This window comes from Littorina saxatilis, linkage group LG12 (assembly GCF_037325665.1).
Source record: "Littorina saxatilis isolate snail1 linkage group LG12, US_GU_Lsax_2.0, whole genome shotgun sequence".
Lineage (NCBI taxonomy): Eukaryota > Metazoa > Mollusca > Gastropoda > Littorinimorpha > Littorinidae > Littorina > Littorina saxatilis.
Genome location: NC_090256.1, coordinates 24833939 through 24852501, shown reverse-complemented (window position 1 = coordinate 24852501; position 18563 = coordinate 24833939). Strand labels below are relative to the sequence as shown.

Genomic DNA, 18563 nt, shown 5'->3' with positions numbered 1-18563 from the left:
GTCACTGAAACCTGCTAAAGTCCGTGCGCGTGACTTCAAAAAGCGCACAGCACCAGGAAGACGAAGCTGCAGCGCCAACGCATGAGTAACCCGTTGGCTTATGAACAAATACTAAATTCTTTAAATTCTCAGAAGCAAATTTGCATAAGCAAAGAAAATCGTCCAAAGCACAGTATAAACATAACAAACTACACACATGAATGAAAATAACTGCACCTTCTGTGCATATAAAGGGGCTGTGCGCCATCAGCCTTTAAAGACCTACAACTCATCTATCATTCGGCTGATTTTCAAACAAACTCAAAATCTTGACTGTGTGCAGACTGCAGAAATAAATTGACATCGGCTGTCTTTTTTTCTGTATCATGCCACATTCCGACAAAAATGAAATCCTGTTTAAAAGTGTGTCTCAACATAAATATAACTGCTGCATTAACAATAATGGAATTCAACATGATCATGTTCGCGTCCTAGTGGCATTCTTGATATCTGATTCTTCGGAGGGCGGCATCTTTTAACAAATAGTTAAATTTGTGTCACAATAATACAATTTACATGAACAAATAAACTCAACACAGAAATAACAAGTCGCGTGAAGCGATATAAAAACATTTAGTCAATCTGTCGGCATGAAACAGAAAGATCAAAATCATAAACCAGGCTTCGCCGAGACTACATTTTGATAGTCTCGACAAACCATATCCGAAGACAGAGACGGGTCACACTCGTCTCCGCGAAGCATGCGAACCGTAGTATTTACTTGACCTATTTTCTTCAATTCTGAGCTCATTTTTAGAGCAAACATGACATATCTATATCTTTTTGAATTGAAGAATATATGTAACAATGCCATCATTAAATCTGTTCAGGAAAATTCAGTTTTAATGACAACTTTAATGATCAAACAAATTAACTAGTTTTAAGGCGTCCGAGCTGAAATGAAATCCCATAGTCCGGACGTCGTCAAAGATTGCTTGACCAAAATTTCCACTAATTTGCTTAAAAACTGAAGGCGTGACAGTGCCGCCTCAACTTTCACAAAAAGCCGGATATGACCTCATCAGACATTTCTCCAAAAAATGAAAAACTTGTCTGGGGATATCATACCCAGGAACTTTCATGTGAAGTTTCGCGAAGATCGGTTCAGTAGTTTTCTCTGAATTGCTCTACACGCACACACAAACACATACACATGCACACACACCACGACCCTCGTCTCGAGTCCCTGTCCGAGTCTATGTTAAAACATTTAGTCAAAACTTGACAAAATGTAATAAACGAGCAAACAAGTTTCCTCGATGGAATCAGATGAACCCCATATGAATTAGCAACATACGAACACCAAAAATAACTCTGTCGGGTTTGTATGGGCTGTGAAAGAGTGATTGCTCTTGATTTTATTTAGAGAAACTTTCAACACATGCTCCTCGTCCACGTGTCTCACACACGTGGTGTACCGTGGAAAGTTTGTCCTCAATAAAAGAAAGAGTATGTACTCTTTCACAGTTCATACAGACCCGACAGAGTTATTTCCTAACATTATCAATTGTAGGACTGCACTTCTGGAAGTCCTAGGGTGCCAGGCACAAGAAAATGTCAAACTGGATGGGACCTAAGCGCGCTGTCGGATTGGTTCAGACAACCGAAACAAATATCGATTTCATCCCGTTTTTAATCTAATCATAACATATCTATATGTTTTTGGGATCAGAAAATGATAAAGAATAAGATGAAATCCTTTTTGGATCCATTACTCAATCCAACCAAGCGCTCGGTTCCAACCCAGCTGGGCACTTTCTCGTGCATTCCGCCCCAAAACCATCAACAGCTCCCTGCCTACCTTCTGGTTGACGAGCTGCGGTGCCTCCAACAAGGCAGTGTTGACCTCGATTAGCTGCCCTTTGACCCCGCAGTATACCCGGTACTTGCTTTCGTCACTGCACGTCAGAGTACAGAGCGGGGACAGGGCTCCCAGCCACAGAGCTCCCTGCAATATAATTATATCAATATTTTTCCTTCACATTTTCATTCATTGATTATCCCCTTTTATCCCATTTTTTCCTCAGTGGAATTTTGCTAGCAATGTAACAAGAATCGTGCTAGCCAGGTGTCAGTTTAGGTGCTATCAGCTACCTGTACTTCTGGCAGAATAAGCACGGCCTTTAATGTGTCACGGCGGTGACACGGGGATGGGACATCGATGTACCGTCTCTGAGTCTGCGCATAAAATGGACACGTGTTCGCACCCTTGACCCGTGGGTCATCAATTCAAATCTCTACCACATAAGCTACCTGGCCCCCATACAAAACGGGGCCACGAGCTATCAACAATTTAGAGCAGGTTCCAACCCTTGTAAACTACTCATCAATCTGGATTTTCTGCGTTCAGACTGGCAAGGGGAATCCATGTGTTCCTTTTGAAATTCTGAATCAAAAAAATATCAATATGTTATGTTTACTCTAAAAATTTGCTCACACAATTAAATAATATAGATTAGTTAGGTACATGTAGCCTACTACGTTCGCATGCTTCGCGGAGTCGAGCGTGACCCGTCTTGGTCTTCGGCTAGCCAGCGTGCCAGTGCTATCTCGCCCTACCAGTCTTGGTGAAACAAACATGCAGTACTTTCAGTTTCACTCTGTGAGTTCCACAGTTGACTAAATCAAATAATTTCGCTTTACACGACTTGTTAAATAATGTTAACTGATGTTCTTGTGTCTGCGACCGATGTATCCTACGTGTTATACTTTTTGTGTGCAGGTATACGACCAAATCCTGTAAACTGCGATCTCCATTAATTTATAAGAACACAAGTTGTCCGTATTACGTTGCATATGAAAACTTCTTTTTTTTAAATTAAAAAGAATTTTAAAAACCGCTGACCGTTTAAACAGACAATATATTTACAGAACAAGTAATGTTGTTGTGACAAGCTAAAGTCGGGTATAGGTTACTTTCTCGCAACACGCCAATACACCATCCTGTAAACTGCAACCTTGTTCTTGCAATTGAATTTCAATTGTGTTGGGTATCGAAATATTTACCGCCCTGATATGGCCCTTCGTGGTCGGCTGGGCGTTAAGCAAACAAACAAACAAATCGACATATTTCATGAAAGTAAATTTATGGAACCAATAATGTATCTGCGACAGTGTCTGGGTGGCCGAGTGGTAAACGCACTTGCCTCGGAAGCGAGAGGTTGCGAGTTCGACCCTGGGTCAGGGCGTTAGCAATTTTCTCCCCCCTTTCCTAACCTAGGTGGTGGGTTCAAGTGCTAGTCTTTCGGATGAGACGAAAAACCGAGGTCCCTTCGTGTGCACTACATTGGGGTATGCACGTTAAAGATCCCACGATTGACTAAAGGGTCTTTCCTGGCAAAATTGTACAGGCATAGATAAAAATGTCCACCAAATACCCGTGTGACTTGGAATAAAGGCCGTGAAAGGTGAATGCTCGCCCTAATAGGCTTGAGGTTTGCTGGCCGATGTGAATGCGTGATATATTGTGTAAAAAATTCCATCTCACACGGCAGAAATTAATATGTAAAGCGCATTGAGCATATATATGATTATGTGCTATAGCAAATGTCCATTATTATTATTATTATGTTAAAATCGGAGATAGGTCTCTCTCTCTCTCTCTCAAAGCGTTAAAGCCTCTCTCTCTCTCTCTCTCTCTCTCTCTCTCTCTCTCTCTCTCTCTCTCTCTCTCTCTCTCTCTCTCTCTCTCTCTCTCTCTCTCTCTCTCTCTCTCTCTCGCAAAGCGTGTCTCTCTCTCTCTCTCTCTCTCGCAAAGCGTTAAAGCGTCTCTCTCTCTCTCTCTCTCTCTCTCTCGCAAAGCGTTAAAGCGTCTCTCTCTCTCTCTCTCTCTCTCTCTCTCTCTCTCTCTCTCTCTCTCTCTCTCTCTCTCTCTCTCTCTCTCTCTCTCTCTCTCTCTCTCTCTCTCTCTCTCTCTCTCTCTCTCTCTCTCTCTCTCTCTTTTGTTTACAATTATTCTCTGTATATGTTCCAAGGACAGGTTGGAAGATTAGGCTAAGCCTAAAACCTTTATCCTTATGTAATAAAGTTCTGAGTTCTGTCTCTCTCGCAAAGCGTTAAAGCGTCTCTCTATCTCGCTCTCACCATTCGCTTCAAAGTTGGTGACATCTGTTGCAGGTGGCGTGCGTGCCCTTTTAAAGGCTCAACGAGCAGGTCTGACATCTCTTCATGCTTCCGTATTTACATTTAGTCTAATTTTGACTAAATTAATTCCGGTAAACTGGATATCAATACGAAGGTGATGGTGATGGTGTGTGTGTGTGTGTGTGTGTGTGTGTGTGTGTGTGTGTGTGTGTGTGTGTGTGTGTGTGTGTGTGTGTGTGTGTGTGTGTGTGTGTGACTGTGTTCAAGCGCGCGTGTGTGTGTACATACATGTACATGAGTACAAGAGTGAGTGAGTAGATAAATAATCAACAGCTATGTGCACTATTGGAATAGAATTAGTCAAAAATGGACTCACTTCAAAATGTACACATTAATTGCAAGGGGATTGTAAACACCACATTTCCAATGAAATTTGCTCAAAAATGTATAGTCCTAAAAAGGTACAAAATGTATACTTCATTACCCTTTCACTGCTTAATTTTTAGCTGCAGTTGTCGGGCGTTGTGTCAACATTAATGTTGTTGCTGTTATTCTTGTCCTTCTTGTTATTGTTCGATGGAAGGTGCATATTGTTTGCTGCTGGTATTGTTTGTTAAGTCACTATTAATAAAAGATGTTGTTGTTGTTGTTGTTGTTGTTGTTACATGAAAGGTTCATTTTAGCTGCTGTTTTTGTTGTTGAAGCCACATTAATAACAGTTGTCATTATCAATTTGTTTTTCCTCTTCCCTTTTCTGTCCTGCGAGTCAGCATCACTGTTCTCCATCTGTAGCCCTGCCCTCGTCCCTTTCCCCACCCCCCTCCCCGCAAAAAAAAAATAAAAAAATTAATAAATAAATAATCCCGCCCAACTCTACTCCCTGACGCCGAACGTTCTTTGTTTTTTTCCTTCGCTCACTCCATGTGCGAAGATGACACCCTCTCCAAACCCCAAACTCCTCACCGCAAGGAAACAGGTGCCAAAAGCAAAGTGCATGTGACGTTTCAACGATCCCCGCTTCTTGGGCGCCTACTTGTGATCTTCTAGAAGCGTTATATCATCCTGTCTTCAGCCACTCTGTTGTGAAGGGTGTTCTACAATATTGACCTCTAAAATTAGCTTCAATCTGGCACCGTGTACGCCATGGCCGAGCAGCGCACCTGTTAATCATTGTTTTAACGGTCCTTTTCAGCTTGTTTCTCTCCTTGTGTTTGTGGCCAAGTTTAGCCACACTTAACAGGCCAATTACCTGAGATGGGGCTATTTTTAACCCCCCAGCTGTTGGGGTTATTGTCGCCTCTGTTTACTCTTAAGTTCGCTTGTTTCTAATGTATTTTCCAACTTCTTTTTGTTTCAACGGAAGATGGATCAATTAAATATCTGGCTCAAGATATACTGTGCAATAACATTCCAGTACACCTGATACATAGATGGCTAAACTTGTTGCTAAACTTTGATTGAACGTGTCTGTATTTGATTTTTTTCTGGATGTAATTTTACATGTATAATGATGGCCAAGAGCTCTAGTATGTCAAGGTGTCAAAAACAATAAACATTTCCAAAATGTTCCTTATCTTCGTAGAATGCTAGTTTTAATTAAAACCAGTTTGTTATTATCGCACGTGTTTCGTTAAAAAAAAAATAAAAATAAAGTTGTGTTAGTGATATCAAAACATTTAGTCAACCAAACCGCCTGAAACTAGAAGATCGATTTGGCTAGCCAAAATCGATAAACCAAGACAGGTCGAGCTGGTCTTAGCGAAGCACGCCAACTAACATAAGACCTAATTTGCACACGCCGATTGTCTTTAATTCTGAGCACATTTTAGAGTAAACATAACATATCTATCTCTGGAATCAGGAATTGATTCTGAAGACAATGCAACCATTTTGAGTATGAAAGTAAAAATTCTATTTTAATGACAACTTTAATGAATACAAACTCATTATTAGTTTTTAAGCTTCCAAGCTGAAATGAAAAGCGTGTTTGACCAAAATTTCAATCTCTTTGAACGAAATATGAGGGTGCCTCAACTTTCAGTTCATGTTGTGAAACTATAGATAAAAGGGGAAAGCGATGTCATTCAAAGTGGAAACTTGCAATTAGCTTGTTATCAAGTCATGTTTTCAAACATCCTTACTTACGCGCTTTGATTTTCCACTGGTTTTGTTCTCAAGTCTATTTGCACCACCAACATCAAAATTCACATCAGTCACTGTCTTCTTTTCTGACAAGATGGGATGGCTTGGTGCTAGAGTCACAATACAGATTCTGCAAAATAAAACAAATAAAAGGAAAGGGTAACACACCCTAAATTGGAAGAAAAAAAATCATTATATTTTCTTTCAAATAATAACAATTAGCTGGATGAAACTTTTCACTAGAAATCACCCCAGTACAACCCTTAACTTCTTAAGATATTCTTCTTTTTGTAGGTGGAAAGGGTTTCATAAGTGGATATATGATTGCTAAAGACATGCTATTTCTTCTGTAAAACCATCTGAAGTGTACGAGGTATTTCACCTCGCTCTTGTGTAATAACCTCCTCCTTATTGCGATCATGAATAATCCACTGTCAAATCTTTCCCTTTTTCTGACACATACACACACACATACACACACACACACACACAAATAAACTTGCTACTCTTACTAATTTTTCATGACTTTAAAAACTGGTTGTAGAAATATATATGTTATATATATCTGTCACTTATGCATGCAAACACAAAGCATGCATAAAATAGAGCTTTGAAATTGTTTGACTTATACTTGTTTGACATTTGATAATAAAAAGTGCAGGAAAACTTACTTGTTTGAATGAGTCAGGATGCAGATATCTTCACCTTGTTTTTTCTGCAAGTCTGAATAACAAATGAAATTATTAAAGTATATCTGGCATCTGTCAAAACATGTCATCACTCTAGACAGTACAAATTCATAAACTCAGCCACTCAGACACACACACATGCGCGCGCACACACACATGTAAGCATGTTTGCACTCACACACATCATATACGCACCCACATAATGCTCACATAACTTTTAAACTTGATTCTAATCAACGAGCAATGGTCCAAGATGTTAAAGAAGAACCTGAGTTTTCCATCTCTGCTTTATGTGTTTTTCAGTTTTATTCATAATTTCTATAGATGGTTGCTACTATTCTGTAGCCTTTGATATCCGAAGACACCTTATGTGTAATTTTGTACACTGGATTATATTGTGCAGTGAAACCTCCCTTTTAAGACCCTCTTTTGTCTGACTTTTTCAGCAATTTTGTTCATAACCTCTGTAAATTTATCCCGGCCCTGTTTTAAATCTCCCTCCTTCATAAGACATAAGATATTTTCAGATTTCTAGAGGTCATTTATAAAAGGTGTTCTTGAGTGCATTGATTTTCTTCTAAGATTTTAGTTTTAGTTTTACAGTGAAACCCCCCCCCCCCCTTTTAAGGCCTTCAACAATCTGAGAAAATCAGGTCTTAAAAAGGAGGGAGTCTTAAAATGAGGGTAAATGTACAGAGGTTATGAACAAAAAGTCGTTGAAAACATGGTCTTAAAAGGGAGAGAGTCTTAAAATGGGGGGTATTAAAAGGGGGGTTCCACAGTGAGTGTAGCATTTTAATTTCCATGATGACTGCCACAATGTGTGAACATGTAGGTGTGTGCATACAAGCATGTTCAGGACCCAGGCGACTGTATTGTATGGTTAATGTGTGGAGGTGTGGAGTTTAAGAACAGGGTTGGAACAAGGCTGCATGTTTTCTTTTGAGTTTTAGCCCTCTGGGCTGAATAACATCTTGCGATCTTATAAAACCTAAAAGGTTACCCATTCCTGTCTAGTAATGTAGAACTGGACAACATTTAATGTAGAACTGGACAATATTTACAGAGGTAATTTTGTCAAACCAAGGTGACATTAGTGCAACAAAAACATCCAAAACATGTGTCAAAATAAAACTAAAGGAGGCTTCCATGCACTGCATCACAAATCTTGGTTCTGACCAACTAAAATAAAATCAGATTACTTTAGTCTTTTGAAGTTGATCAAAAAGCACATAAACAAAACCAAAGAGCAAGATGATTTTTGATTTTGTCTAATATAATGTGTTATATAAAATATATATATGCATATTTTTAGTTTAAAGAGGGGGTCCTGATTTGGCCTATTATGGTCCGCTGGACCCAAAAAACAACAGCTAATAATAAATAAATAAATAAATAGTTTAAAGAGCAATCTGTTCAAATCTCATCTGTATGTTTGTTTCTCCTTTTACTTTTAGATCACCACTATAAGCTTATAGCTTGTTGTTGATCCTAAACTTGCTGATTATATATATTATATAATATATTAAATATATATATATATATATATCCATAAATTGTTGAATAAAACACTGTTTAAACCAACAAGATGAGCCTTACCATGAAAGGAACAGGGGTAGGGTTGTGAGTGTGTGTGGTTTTGTGAGTGAGGGGTGAAGTGATGAGTAACAACTAACATATGAAGCTTACCTGACATCATCTGTCAAATCTACATGCATGCAACTTCCAAGAATATCCACAGCAGAGATGGAAATAGAGCTTATGCCCTCTATAAGTGTCACTAACTTGAAAGACTAAGACACTTGTGACAGTGACAGCAGCCTGACTCGCAATACACTCCTATGAATCACTTCAAGAATACGTATGTTAAGGTCTGCACGTCAGAACTCATCACGACCCAGGTTCCATTCGGAACAAGTCGCTAGATCAGTTTCCAAGTTTGGAAGAAATCTTTAATCCTATTTACAGACAATATTTATTAGTTTTGTTGAGAATTTGTTCAGGTCCTGGCCCAGAAGAAATTTAACCCCCTTTGGAAAAATAACAGTTATAAAGAGTTTGGCGCTGTCTAAGTTAACTCATCTGTTTATGAGTTTACCAGACCCTGATGATAAGTTTTTGTTTGATTTGAATAGGTTATTTTTTTCATTTCTATGGGATGGTAAGAAAGATAAAATAAAGAGAACAACAGCATATCAGTCGTTTGAAGAGGGGGGGCTTAAAATGGTGGATTTGAAATGCTTTTTGTCAGCTCTGAAGATATCATGGTTACAGCGAGTCCTTTGTATAGTGAAGGAAAAGTAACTAAACTTCTACAAGCTCTGTGTCCACTTGTACATAACATTCACAAGAGAGGAGGTGAGTTTGGAAACATATGGATGCAAAGAGTTCAGAATCCTTTCTGGAGAGGTGTTTTCAAACATTATAAGCATTTTGCATGCAAATGTGTCCCCATCTCCTTGAGTGATTTTGCTTCAGAGCATCTGTATTATAATGTACATATTTGCATAGATAAAAAAGTTTATTTTTAACAGGAATTGGATGGAAAACGGCATTATTAATATTATTGTCGGTCACTTGATGAGAGGCGATGGGTTTTTGTCATATAACGATTTTAAACCGAAACATCCAAATTTACAACTGAATTTTGTTTTTTTCGAGGGCGTTATGCGCTCAGTTAAGAATTTTCATAAAAGATTAAAGTTGGATGCAGTTTTAAACAATGTTTTTCATATTGGTGATGATGTTGTATGGAAACAAATAGCTAAAGGTGGAGTAAAACATATATATATATATATATATAATATATATACCCATCTTGTGAAAAATGATGGCAATCTACAGTGCATGGAAAAATGGTCTAATTTATTGAATTTTGATGTAAATGTTAGAAAGGTGTTTTTGACAATAGGGCGAACTACACAAGACACATACCTGAGGTGGTTCCAATATAGAATACTACATAGATATTTTCCCACTCAACGCCTGTTATTTTTGATGAAAATTTCTGACACATCACTATGTAGCTTTTGTACACAGGAAGAGAAAACCTTAGAACATTTGTTTTGGGAGTGCACAAGAGTTAAGCTTTTTTGGTCTGATTTCACAGAATGGTTATGCCTAAATTTCACACATTAATTGCAGTAATTTGAATTTGTCAAAAGAGCTTGTCATTTTAGGGTATTTAGACAACTTTCATACGGATGCTGTCTTTGATTTGTTTATTCTCCTTGCCAAACAAAGTATATTTGGAGCCAAATTAAATAAGACAGTCCCAACACTAAATGTTTTTGTGAAAATTGTTAAACAAAGGTTTTTGATCGAAAAGTATAATGCTAGTGTAAATAATTATTATGGTAAATTTGCAAAGGATTGGTGTTTATATAGACACCTTTTTCATTGATGCCATAGGATAATTGTATTGATTGATTTCGTATGAACATTTTTGAATGTGATACCCCCTGACCCATTTATTCATAACATGTTATACAGTACTTTTATGCCGATAATTAAACCCCATGTATACTTGGAGGCTAAAGTGTGACCACCGTCCCCACCTACCCCCCCCTCCCTCCCCCAACCTCAATTTTCAAAGAATTTTTGCGTGGTTTATCTTACTTCTGAGCCATTGTGAACCTGTGTAATCCAGTTTCCCTTTTTTCACAATTTAGCTGCCAGTTTGTCATTTCAATGCAAATCTCTGTAAGCTTATCTGCAATAGCACGTTATTGTGTACCTTTGAATCTGAAATGCAATATTGAAGCGACTGCGAACTAGAGCAGTGGCGGTTAACGGTTCAGAGGAACTGGCGCCAGGCAGCGTCATCTGCTATGAGAACCACGACCTTGCGTGACCCGGCTGCTTCCGGGCTATCTTTTTTTTAAACTTTCAAAACTTCGTATTGTTCTGATCTTGTCTTGATGAAAAAAGAATTCTTTTATGATTTTAGAATGTTTGTATAACAAGCTGTCAATTAATTATTTAGATTTCAAAAGTTAGGTCAGAGCGCAAAAAAGCACCGTCCGATTGTCTGACAGACAATCCGCAAAATTAATTCTTTGAACATTGCTAGCTCTCTGCGTAGGGCACCAAGGATGTTCCCGTTTGGTGAGCGTTCAAATGGAATGGTGTTTGTACTGTGTGTAAAAGCCTGACAGTATCTGTGATGGTTTACGAGAGGCTTACTGTGCCTTTAATAATGTGACTTTGTATTGGCAGGAACCAGCTGTGACCCTGGATGTGTGATAAGAGTAACTAAGTAACTCTCCTTGTAAATTTAAAGTTCCAATTGTAAACTATAGTGACAATCTGCCAGCAACAGTTATGGATGAGAGTAAACATTGGCGAAGCTGCAGCAAACAGATGGACTCTACTAGTACGCTCAACCGAAATTTGCGATACACATACATTTCAAATTACAGTAAAAACAAATACAGACCAGTTATTTTATTTCTCTTGTTGAGGAAGATTGTTGTTATGGTTACTAATTGCCATGTAATTAGCACGCAAATTCATTTGCAATAGACAATAATCTTTTTTCCGGAAGAGGCTCGTTAACTGTTTTGATTTTCATTCTTTCACCTAAAGAGGTCCCAGCCTGTACATACCGAACACCTTTGGTAGCTCCCTTGAGTGGTCTATTGTTCTAATCATGCACACCATTGCACACATGATTTCTGAGAATTGTTTTAGGACACTGCAGCATTTTCTTTGAGTTTGATGTACCTAGGAGTAGGAAATTGTGTTTAGGCCTAAACAAAAAATAGGTGTGGTTACGGTAACCCGACCTACCCTATTTTTAGGGGACGACCCTATAACTTTTTATTACATTTGTCACACACATAAAAATGTAAACAAGAAAACGAGTGCAGAAAACGCAATGAAAGCGAAAGCGCTCGAGTCACACACTTATTTCCCTGTCAAGTAGGTTTAAAGTTTAGAAGAAAAATTTTTTTTACAAAAAGTGATTGCCTACCTTCCTACCCTATTTTTTGGGGCTATGTTACCTTAACCACACCTATTTTTTTGTTTGGCCTGTGTTGTGTTTGTGAAATGGATGCAATACTAAAAGTTTTACTCCCAAGTGTCGCTGCAAAACTGATACTGAACCTCCTTCCTCTGCACCAACATCCGCCCTACCTACCAGCCAATAATTTCTAATCGACACTAAAGAAAATGTTATGCAAGATCTGATGCAATATAGTCATAAACTTCTTACCCCCCAGACCAATGGCATGAAGAGATCATCCTGAACTCAGGTAAAAATGAGTTACTTCCCTTCGGGTTTCATTTATCCCTGACAGGATGCCTTGGTTTTCTTTCTGTTGGTAAGAAATCGATTTTTTACATATTTAGAGCTTTTCGCAATGTGTTATTGATATTTATTAAGCAGATTCGCGATCATCGATAATGATTTTTCATGGTGTTGTGTAATTTTTATATTACAAAGGAATTGATAGGTAAGACAGTTTCAAGCGAGCTATCTTTCGCGGGTGTATTTACTGTGCAAACAACTCTAAATATGGCAAAAGTGTCACGTGACAATCAACTTTGGCTACGAAGCAGACGATACTTTTTTCCGTAACCAGTTGGGAGTGATGCAACAATATCACGGTCTCCTTCCCACAGCAGTCTGAACAATTCGACTTGTTTTAACCTTAGAACGATGTCTTTATCATAACTGTGAAGAACAGAACGGAGATCACTGTCGAAGTCGGCCAATCTGCAATCCCTTTCGCCTCAGTTGGGAGATAACTCTGTATTCTTGTTTTGATAGATTCCGCGCAGTAATTATTATGCACCCTGTCAGAGAGACCATGAGCGATAGCGTGGACCGATGATTATCAGAATGATGAAGTGATGTACATAGCGCTAATGAAAAGAAGCGCAAAAATACTATTAAGCTGATGACCAGAACATCAATTCCCGATTCAGCCTTCTTGGTCTGACAATAAGTGCAGACATGTCACACATCATACAGATCAATACAAGAATAGGAATTTATGAGACTCCAGCCTGTGACTGTGAGTGTGAATTAACTACTCAGTATCTTAATTTTCATGGGGTCAGCTTTACTCTTTTGTGTGTTTGTTTGTTTGTGTGTGTATATGTGTGTGTGTGTGTGTGTGAGTGTGTGTGTTTATGTGTTTGTGTGTGTGTCTATGTGTTTGTGTGTGTGTGTGTGCATATGGTTATATTTATAATTAAGTTTCTCCTTTTTAATTTTACTGGTACTACCCATTCTTACTCTTTGTCTTACTTCCTCAGCCAAAGCTAGTCTGGCCAACATAAAGACTATAGACATGTCAAGTATACATCTCCTCCTCTTCCTTTTGAAGGTTTTGGGTATACCCAAAAATGAGCTTAACTTCATCAATATGATTTTGTTCGTGTGTTTACACTTGACTTTACAGAACACTTACACTGTTACAGAATAATCTTGTTTTCAATTTGTATACATGTATCCGAAACAGAAATAAAATTACATTTAAAATAGCAAATCCCAACATTTGTTTCAGTTCAGTGAATACCACAAGCAGGCGCAATTAGCCCAGAGTGCCCAACACACGGCAAAGAACTGTTTAAAAAAGAAAAGACTTCAATCAAAAGTTCTTACCGATGCGATAATGTTTGGAGAAGTATCTGTCCACAACAGTTGGTGGTCGCTCATTCGACTCTCTACCAGTCTGATCACTCATTTGTTTGCTTTGATTTTCCTTTCTCAAAACGATAGGTAATTTATCTGACTCCATTTCGCTGGAATGTTCCAATCCAACGCCGCGTTTCTCACCGCTTTCACACATGGGCTGCGCCATCTTGCAAACGGGGTATAACTCTTTGTCACTTTGAAACTCCATGGGGCAATATTGATCCAGAGTTATCTACCTTGTACCGTTGACAAACCGTCTCAGTGCAGTTCCGTGTGTCTGTGTGTGTGTGTGTGTGTATGTGTGTGTGTGTGTGTGTGGGGGTGTGTGTGTGTGTGTGTGTGTATGTGTATGTGTGTGTGTGTGTGTGTGTGTGTGTGTGTGTGTGTGTGTGTGTGTGTGTGTGTTGTGAATACGAATATGAATACGAATACCGAATACGAATTACACATTAACATGCTTCCATTTGAAACTTCGAGGTCTTCGTCGGGGATTGACGCCCGACCAAAGGAGCGAAGCGACGGAGGGCTTCAATTAGGCTTTGGGAGGGCGTCAATCCCCGATGAAGACCGAGAAGTTTCAAATGGAAGCATGTTTTTTAATGTTATTGTAATTGATCAATCTGACGACGATCTCTTTCCTGCTTTCATGCCGGTTGTAAACAGACAGAATTGGTTTTGTTCTGTTCACACACTACTTTCAGTCCACCTACCTGCAAGGGTCAAGTCCCAAAAAATATGTCTCTGTATTCCTATCGTATCACTCTGCTCCTGTTTTGTTTTCTTTCACACACATTTTCCCTTCTTTTTTGACGGGTTTCTGGACAGCAAACTCTAAAACAAATTCTTTTCATCACAAAAGCGATCTTTGGAATTGACTGACGTAGTCAGTCCGGAAGAATTCATGCATCAACTTACGTCACGTATTCGACGTCATCACTTCGCATACCTTTTGGTCTCGGTATTTCGTTGGCCTTCACAGTATTTCCTACTTGTAGCCAACGGCGTGTATCACGGTATTAGGCGAAAATAGAATACTTTAGTTTTTGGTTTATTGTAATAATAGTAATAGTAATAAGTTTTCAAATGTATTGTACCGTTTTCTGCATCGCCTCTATGTAAATAACATATATGAAGCACCCTATTTAAAACATATTGAAACAACTTTAAATGCTCTTGGTCTTAGTGGTTTTTGGCATGACCAGTTTAATTTACGATGTTCCGGCGAAAAATGGTTTAAATTGAAAACGTTGCAATGCCTAAAAGATCAATATATACAATCGTGGTTTTCAGAATTAAATGAAAAAGAAACTTGTTTGAATTATAGATTGTTTAAAGATACATTTATATTTGAAAATTATTTGAACATTTTACCCAATAACCTAGCACTCTCTTTTTTACGCTTTAGAACATTAAATCATAAATTGCCAATACAGAAAGGCCGAATGTTAAATATACCACATAACGAAAGAATATGTGTTAAATGCCAGTCTGGAGAAGTCGGAGATGAATTTCATTATATATTTCAGTGTCATTTTTTTGAAAATGTGAGGAAAAGGTTGTTACCATTGTATTTTCGTAGAAATTCAAATGCAGTCAAATTTAAACATTTATTTGAATGAACAAAGAAACGAAAGTTATTGCATTTAATATATTTTATTAAGAGTATTTTGAAAGAGTTCTCATTATTTGATCACGTGGGTTTTTTTCTTATTAAAACAAAAACAAACACAGAAACATATACTTTTTCGATTTATTTTCGGTTAATTAGAAGTGTTGTGTCTCATTATTACATATATCTTTTTTGTCGTGTTTATTGCAATTTTTATTTATTTTATTCATGTAACCCTAGGTTTTTTTTTAAATAACTATTGACTTGACTTGACTTGACTTGACTTGTAAAATGACCCTCAAAGCTAACCGAGACTAGTTGAGGCTGTATCAATGCGCCTCGCCAGCAGGTTGTTAATGAATTTTATAGCGAGTGGTTATCGACAATTAATGACCGGTAATTTTTAATGAGTTGGGGCATTCTGACCAATCACAGGATCTGTTTCATTAAAACACAAACTTGATTGAATTACAATAAAGTTTATTGTAATTCAATCAAGTTGGCGGTCGACCTGCTCACTTGAAAATGTCATTGTCAAAGTTCTGAACAATCAAGTGAAATTATGGTCAAATATATCTTTACGTGATTTCCTAATTATTGTCTTGCGTTGATTCTGAGTCTGTCGCCGAGGTTCTCTGTTGGACAAGAAATATTGAAGCAACTGAAACGCTTGTTCAACACTGATGATGTACGTTTATCTTGTGAGATTGATGCGTGAGCGCGCTTCACCTGTCACAGTTAATATTCACGAGTCACTTCAGGTGAGTAATTCGGGCTAACTCTGGTCGATCACAAGAAAGCTTTGACTGATAGGCATAATCAGATAGGAGCTATCCAGTTCCCATTGTGGCTTGCCTTCTGTCTAACTCCAAGATCCTGGGATCGCTTCAACATTTCTTTTGGTCGAAATTAGACAGTAATAAAACCATTATTTCTAATATGCTGACTGTTAGAAAATGGTTAAAGTCATGTTTCAAAAATGAGATCAGAATATTCGCCTGCCGGGTCATGCTGACATCAATTTTCTCGACATGTCTGTTATCATTTGCTAACAGTGAGCGTATTATAAGATAGGATAAGACTGTCCATTAACATTTTGAGATTGGAATTATAACCCCATCCAGATCGTGTCTGGCTACAATCAGAATTCAAATTTCATCCAGAAACCAAATAGACAAAAACAATACCATGATGATGACCAGTACTCAGAACTCAGAACTCAGAACTTTATTACATAAGGATACAGGTTTTAGGCTCAGCCTAATCTTCCAACCTGTCCTTGGAACATATACAGAGAATAATTGTAAACGAAAGCAAAGACTGCGCACATACACACACACACACACACACACACACACACACATATACACACACACACACTAACACGAATACACACACACACACACACACACACACACACATACACACACACACACACACACACACACACACACACACACAAACACACACACTGAGGACTGGGTGGTCGAGTGGTAACGCACTTGCGCTCGGAAGCGAGAGGTTGCGTGTTCAGGCCTGGGTCAGGCCGCAATTTTCTCCCCCCTTTCCTAACCTAGGTGGTGGGTTCAAGTGCTAGTCTTTCGGATGAGACGAAAAACCGAGGTCTCTTCGTGTACACTACATTGGGGTGTGCACGTTAAAGATCCCACGATTGACAAAAGGGTCTTTCCTGGCAAAATTGTATAGGCATAGATAAAAATGTCCATCAAATACCCGTGGGACTTGGAATAAAAGTAAAAAAATTCCATCTCACACGGCATTAAGTCTCAGGAAACATGAATACACGCATGCAGGAAAAAAAAATATGGGTAGCGCCGTATGTATGGCAGCTCGCTTTCCCCGGGGAGAAAGCAGCCCGAATTTCCATGAGGGTAACCTCACTGGACTGTAAATCTTATCCAATCCAATCCAATCCAATCCACACACACAAACTCACACTCGCTTACACACACACACACACACACACACACACACACACACATGCACACACACACGCACACACGCACATACACACACACACATCACACCACACACAGAGCCTATTGGTACGGTTTACCCTTTTTCATGCAAACACTGTACCTTATACCCCCATTCCACACAACCGTTCTAGGTCCCGTTCCCGTTCCGACCAAGGAGCGGTGCGGGCACAGGAGGGATCGGGAGGGAACTGCAATGGAACGTAAATGATCATTAACGGAACTGCTTTGAACGGTAGGGACGGTTGAGTTTGGGCTGCATGTTCAAAATTTTAGCCGTTCCCCTCCCGATCAGAATGAACGGTAATGGAACCTTATACCATCGGTAACGGAACGCTTGGATCGTTAAAGGAACTTAAATTAACGGTAACGCAACGGTAGCGCTCTCACACACTGAGTTGTCATACCCACATTCCACACACACGTTCTAGCTTCCGTTCCCAGCCGGCCGTCCTGGGGACGGCTGCCACAACGGTCAGACCTGCTCAAAGATGCCCAAAATGGCCGATTGCGCAGCGTTCCATTGTTGTGGCAGCCGTCCTTGGTCGGTACGGGAACGGGACCTAGAACGGTTGTGTGGAATGGGGGTATGACTTTTTATGTGCATGCTGCGTCGTGCCTTTCGTGCCTTGGCAAGTATTTGGTACTCGAGTGGCATTGTGATCGTTTTTCTTTTGTGTACGATGTTCTCACCACGATGTTGAGCGAAAGCGTACCTGGGCACACTCCATGAGTAGTGTTTTGTATTGTAGTTAATCTGAATGCGTAATCCCTCGTCCCCCTCCCCCTTCTTCTTGAAACTTAAGCTGCCTGTCTATGGCCCTGTTCGGCAATACATTGCTGTACTTTTTTTAAGAAAAAAACCCATTTCCGATGTTTGTGTGTTTGTGTCTGGTCTTGTTTTTTATGACTTTGCAAGTCCAATATTTTTTATGTTTATACTCGACCATTATTTTGATGTTTTACTAGTTTAATACTTTGATGAGATACTGTTCATTTTAGGTATGAAATGATAGCATGTGCATGTGTGTAGGTATGCGAGCGCACCCTCGCGCGCGCGAGCATGTGTGTGTGAGGGGGATGTGTGTGTGTATGTGTGTGTGTGTGTGTGTGTGTGTGTGTGTTATTTTATCAAGGATATATCAAGGAAAAATAAGCACACAAATTGTTTCACAATGTGTGTTCTTTCTAAAAATCTAAACTTATGGTAGCCCCAACAAAGTGAAAGTTTAACGAAACGATAGCACTGAACGCCTAGCAGTCTACACTAACTCTACACTATTCTTCGAAATACTTGAGGCAAGATACTGTATAAATCATACTCGCAGCGGCGTTGCTTCATTTACACAAAAATT

General features: G+C 39.0%; 1 protein-coding gene across 1 annotated transcript in view; it reads right to left on the bottom strand.

Annotated features, from left to right (window-relative positions):
- The window catches only part of LOC138981599 (protein Abitram-like), a 15631-nt gene extending 1839 nt beyond the window's left edge, over positions 1–13792 (bottom strand). The window contains exons 1-4 of the mRNA XM_070354570.1: positions 13570–13792; positions 6936–6987; positions 6268–6394; positions 1841–1987 (exon numbers count right to left, since the gene is read on the bottom strand). Of these exons, the coding sequence (XP_070210671.1) occupies positions 1841–1987; positions 6268–6394; positions 6936–6987; positions 13570–13768 (525 nt within the window). The 5' untranslated portion in view covers positions 13769–13792. The remainder of the gene's footprint in view (positions 1–1840; positions 1988–6267; positions 6395–6935; positions 6988–13569) is intronic.
- Between the last annotated feature and the right edge of the window lie 4771 nt (positions 13793–18563).